At 35.7% G+C, this 6,000-nt stretch overlaps 1 protein-coding gene across 2 annotated transcripts in view; it reads left to right on the plus strand.

The window, feature by feature from the left end:
- The window catches only part of TDRD3 (tudor domain containing 3), a 93,972-nt gene extending 88,227 nt beyond the window's left edge, over positions 1-5,745 (plus strand). For both annotated transcript variants that reach the window (XM_065744008.1, XM_065744009.1), the window contains 2 exons: positions 2,305-2,441; positions 5,502-5,745. In XM_065744008.1, the coding sequence (XP_065600080.1) occupies positions 2,305-2,424 (120 nt within the window). In that variant the 3' untranslated portion in view covers positions 2,425-2,441; positions 5,502-5,745. The remainder of the gene's footprint in view (positions 1-2,304; positions 2,442-5,501) is intronic.
- Positions 5,746-6,000: the final 255 nt, after the last annotated feature.

The following is a 6,000-nucleotide window of genomic DNA, read 5'->3' on the forward strand; positions in this document are numbered from 1 at the left end:
TGTTTTGTTTTACCTCTGCTTTTTTATATCTTTCTTTTGAATAATTAGTGTTCCTGAACCTCTTTGCATGACAGAATAGTGCTGCAAAAAATAGAAGAGCTGCACTGTGAAAAGTAAGGGTTTTTTGGTAAAATTCCAGTGTTCTCAGCCTGTGGCTGCACTGAAACTAAAATGATTTGATTGTGCTCTATTTGATTGTGTTGAATTTTTTTTTTTTTTTACAGTTATTGCAGACTTAAAGTAGGGAAATCACAAGCTGTATTTCCTAACCTGGAAAGATAGCTATTCTTGAAATGCTGCAATGACCACAGGCATGACTTTTAAATAGCTGGTCTTGCCATCAGGGTTATTATGTGGCATGGTTAGTTTCAAAATGTGTGTTTACTGGTGTTTAAGCTGATTCATAGTGAGGTGTTGTTTCTTGAGGAAGACTTCCAGCCTCTTATATTGGAATATTTTTCTGCTATAATTTGCTTTTTCTTCATTGTATATATGTAGGGAGGCCCTTCAGAGGGATTTGGATAGGCTGAACAGCTGGGCTGAGCTCAATGGGATGAGGTTCAATAAGACCAAGTGCCGGGTCCTGCACTTTGGCCACAATAACCCCATGCAATGCTATAGGCTTGGGGCAGAATGGCTTGAAGAATGTAGAGAGGAAAAGGACCTGGGGGTGTTGGTTGATGCTCGGCTCAACATGAGCCAGCAGTGTGCCCAGGTGGCCAAGAAGGCCAATAGCATCCTGGCCTGTATTAGAAATAGTGTAGCCAGCAGGAGCAGGGAGGTGATCATCCCCCTGTACTCAGCTCTGGTACGGCCGCACCTCGAGTACTGTGTTCAGTTTTGGGCCCCTCACTACAAGAAGGACATTGAGGCCCTGGAGCGTGTTCAGAGAAGGGCAACAAAACTGGTGAGGGGCCTGGAGCACAAGTCTTATGAGGAGCGGCTGAGGGAGCTGGGATTGTTTAGTCTGGAGAAGAGGAGGCTCAGAGGAGACGTTATTGCACTCTACCACTTCCTGAAGGGGGGTTGTGGTGAGGAGGGGGTGGGCCTCTTCTCCCTGATAAATAACGACAGGACGAGAGGGAATGGCCACAAGTTGCGCCGGGGAAGATTTAGATTAGACCTGAGGAAACATTTTTTCTCTGAAAGAGTGGTCAGGCACTGGAATGGCCTGCCTAGGGAGGTGGTTGAGGCACCATCCCTAGCGCTGTTCAAGAAGCGTTTAGATGAGGTGCTAAGGGATTTGATTTAGTAGTTGGGTAGGGATAGTGATAGGAGGATGGCTGGACTAGATGATCTTGTAGGTCCTTTCCAACCTAATGAACCTATGTTGCTCTCTATTACTCTTGCTCAATGTTGAGGTTGCTGATGAATTCATAATTACTAAACGTCTTAGTCTAGTTTATCTAAGTTCTTAGATTGTGAGTGAAATTAAGAATAATATACTCCAGAAATTATTTTCCTACCTGGTTCCCAGTAAACCTGGTATCTGTTAGAGCTTAGTTTTAAAATAGTTAATAAATAAATGAAAAATTAAAACTACTTCCCTGAGAAACTATTTGATAAACTTCTATTCAAGAATGAATATGTTTATATAAATATATCCATGTATATATTTACCAACAGTATATAACTTTATTTTTCCATTTCTTTGTTATAAATTCTGATGCTCTTAATCTTCTGTAGAACAATTCTTTCTGTCATTTTTCTTTGAAAACCATGTAATTTGTCAATATATTTCTGGTATTTAGAATCCCAGCAGTGAATGTAATATTACAAATGTATTACAAATTCATCTTATCTCATTGTTCAGAGGTTATATTTATTATTTCTGCACGTAGCAAATTCACATCTAAATTGCTGTCCACTATGCTTGTAGGCTTTTTTTTTAATATTACTTCACATATTTGTATCTGCTGTTTCAGATCTGTATTTTGAGGATGCCTATTGCTGAACTTTGATCCTTGTCTTTCTGTTCCTTAGTTATTTAATTTCACATATATTTCTAAACTCCTGAAAACTGGTATTTCTCTTCCTCTGACAGGTTACTAAGGTAATATTGCTTCTTGAGTTTACCCATACAATGCTTAGAGAATAATTTCTGCTCTTGAGCATTTTTCTTCCTGCAAATATTTAATGACTTTTAGCACTGCCTTGAGGACTGAGTTTTGAGATTCTCCATGTTGGTTTTTTTTGTTAGTTTTTAAGTGTGCGCATGTATGTGTGTATATATATATATATATATATATATATAACTACTCATGTACCTACTCTTACATTTAAAACAATGCTGTTTACCTACAGGAAGATGAAGAAGAAACATATGAGCAAACTATTGAATTCCGCAGAGGAGGTGATGGTCAGCCAAGGCGTTCCACACGACCTACTCAACAATTTTATCAACCCCCAAGAGCTAGAAACTGATTAATAAGAATTAAATGGTAAATATATGATATTGACATTTTATTTATGGATTTTGGTTTCAAGAAAAGGAAACCTAAATTTTTAAATACTTAAGAGTTCTTCAGTCTTCATGAGTTTTATGAGAGAGCTTTCTACAACTTTACTCTTAGTTCTTTTGCATAACAGCCTTCAGCACTGGTAGGAGGCTATAAGTATTTTGAACAAATAAGTTATTGTAATTACTGTAATAGAAATGAATATGTAATGTAAAATTTCTAGAAAAAGGGTTTTTTCCTCATAGAAAAAAAAAAACTGACCAAATCAAGTTTACTGTACTATATTTATTTTACCTTTTGCTTTTCTAAATCCTTAGTTCTGAAATATTCATTAAATGTCTAATCTGACTGAAGAAATCATTACGAAGTTGCAGTGGTTGACATCTACAGTGTCTTTGTTTTGCATCTACTTTTTTATGTACCAGCTGATTTCTTTTTTTTTTCTAGGCTCCTATAATTTCTTTTGTTTCTTCATTCCTTTACCTCCAGCTGGCTTAATAGATGCTGCTGGTCTCTTCAGCTTTCTGTTTTTTTGACATGCAATAATATCATTTTGCTTTTTTGATCGTATTCTAACATACTTTTTGTCTGGGGGATTACTGTCAGTACACAGAGAAAAATTTACTCTTGACTCTTGCCAAGGTGATAATTATTTTGTATGTTGTCTGTATCCTAATGTTTTCTATTTTCAGTACATCAATCACTATCAGTAAACATTTCATGAAATAATGATGAAGCATGCAGAAATAATTTGGGTATATGCACTGAGCTGGGTTCCAATCTATCTCAGTCATCTCAAGGAGGTGTCACTGTGATCACCCTAATTGAATATGTTCAGTATAGAAGACTGTCAAAACTTTTTTGTCTTTAGGTAATTTTGTTAGTTTCAAATTGCACAGTATAAATCTGGAAGGCTGCATTTGGCTTTGGTGAGGTGGGAGGGAAGGAGAAGGCATACATCACAAATGGTAATTACTCTTGTATATCGAGAAGAGTGAATGATTTGTTGGAGAGTAGGGAACAACTCTTATAAGACAAAGGTATTTGCTCTGTGTGGGTTTTATTGCACCTTGCTTTGAAAAGGAAAGTGAGCTGATCTTATTTGCCTATTTTAGTAGATAAAGCAATGTCATGAAACTTTCAGCCTGACAGTGTGATAATTGCATTTATCAGATGTGGTTTACAGTTATCCATAGTACATCTCATGCTGCGATGCATTTTATAAATAGAATTTAGAAATGCCTAAATGACCAAATGAAGTGGTTGAAGACTGGAGCCAGAGAGAAACCAGTAATAAAAATCTATTAAACTTCACTAAAATTAAACGAAGGATACAATTGGTTCCTCTCTGATTTTAAATGTAGGAAGAAAAATCATAGTCCTTTCCAGTTTGTTTCCAGTTTATCTAAACCTGTACAACAGTGTTAAATGGAAAGCTCAAGAATAGTGAACGTCACTTCAAGGAAGTGGATTTCTATGTATTTTTTCTCCTTTCTATTCCTTAGCTTCTGTTAAAATATATATATATATTTCTTAAAGTTTTAGATAACCTGGTAGATGAAGACATGATGTAGCAGGAAAAGTTTTTTTTCACAGAATTTAGTGAGAGTTACTTTTACTACAGCTTTCCATTGGAAAATGCTTTGCCAGACATTGATTAATGACACCTCTAGTCCCTGAGATTTTATATCCATTGTACTTTGTATTTTGAAGAGTAAATAACTTAAATTATTTTTCCTGAGAAGAGCCCTTGTTGATGTCTATATTATAAATTGGTAAAAGGTGTAGAATTTTAATATTGTAATCTTATTTAAAAATGCCAAGTTGTGCCCCATATTCAGAAACAAATCAGGAAATTCTAAAAGTCGAGTTTGACAGCCATATTTATATTGAGTTTGATAGAGACGAATAGAAGATAAAACATGGCTCATTCAGTAGACATCATCTCACACCCAAGACTCTTAGACCAACCTGTATGCTGCTGTACCATTTCACAGAATGGGCTTATTAGCACATATAACAGTGTTCCTTGATTAGTTTTCAGCATACTCATTTAGGTGTTGAAGTTACCCTTGCAAATCTGAAATTGACACTGACAATTACTGTACTTTGTGCCTTACAAAGCAGTAGGGTCATAAAGTGAGGAAACTTAAGATTTTAAATTCCTGAGTGTTTTGTATTGTTTAAATGGAGTTTGTATGTTTCTCAAGAACTTCTCATGTCAAATCTTAAGAACAATTGCTGCAGACTTGCAGGAAAACCCTGTCTTGGTGGTTAATGTGAAGACAGCAATGGAGTAGTCACGTTAAGGTCAAAACCTGTGTGGTACTTCTGGCCTAGAAATTATGCTTTATTAATATCTGGTAGTGAGATAAAGGACAATAGCTCAAAATTTTCTCAGAGCATAGCATTGAGAACCTTTGAATTTGTTCCATATTGTTTACGGTCAAAAGTAGTTAAATGCTGATTTTAGCAGATCTGAAAATTAAGATATTCCTCTTAGAGTATGAAGTTTATAAGGCTCAGAGGCTAACAGTAATAAAATACTTCCTAAGACTACATTTCCTGGGCTGATGGTCATAACAGTATGAAATAGAAGGGAAATAAATAATCAGAAATGTGTTTTAAAGAGTCATGGTTTTTGAAGGAGCTAGAAAGAACTCACAAGCATGAACCTATGAGTGCTTGGTCACTATCTGTTTCTTGGGTCTTCCTTTTCTCAGTGACAGAATTAATCTACACCTTTTCATACTTGTGACGAAATCCATATTGAAGTTCATACCAATGGAAAACTGGATTTTGTAAGAAATCAGCCAGCAAGTGTTCTTTTCTTGTGTTATACCAATCATATATATATGTACATATATACACATATATATTGCACTGAGGTGCAATCTTCTGACTTCTTTTTCTAAAGACATATAAGTACAGAAAAACAGATAAGTACTCTTTTTGGAGGAGGGGGAAAGAAGAAACAGCAGTGAAGTTGTACAAAGTCTTTTTGGGGCTTATCTGTTTTTTGTTTTTTTCTTTTCCATTTAGCGTTCTTCTCGGGTTGAGGGAAAATTCACTGGCAGCTCCAACTTGGTGAAGACTTCTAGAAGAATTTCTGGCTTTTTCCAAGCAACAGGGTGGGACAAAGAAAGCTGATTATGAGCAGAAGGAATTTGAACTTGATACCACAAGAGACTTTTTTAAAGTTCTTAGTTAAATGAAACAATACTTTTTACATATGAAAGAAGCAAATTGTCTTTGCTGCCGTCAATAAAAACACAGTGCACTATTCTATTCTTTGCCTTGCATTCTTTTTACTGAGCATACACTTTTTGTTAACGCAACTACTGGTGTGTTATGACTTTTATTCATTCTGAATTGATTTTGGTTCTCATCCTGTGTCTCTAGTAAAATAGAAGTAAATGTACCATTTCTCAGAAGCAAGCAGGATTGGGCTTTAAGTTGATGCTTTAGGCTGGCATTAGTGAAATGCTAAAATTTTTCAGCACATCAAGTGAAATTCTGAATAACAATTGACTTTTTCTAT

Source organism: Cyrtonyx montezumae, unplaced genomic scaffold (genome assembly GCF_038088225.1).
Source record: "Cyrtonyx montezumae isolate F1298 unplaced genomic scaffold, pur_monq_1.0 scaffold_3, whole genome shotgun sequence".
In the NCBI taxonomy this organism is placed as follows: domain Eukaryota; kingdom Metazoa; phylum Chordata; class Aves; order Galliformes; family Odontophoridae; genus Cyrtonyx; species Cyrtonyx montezumae.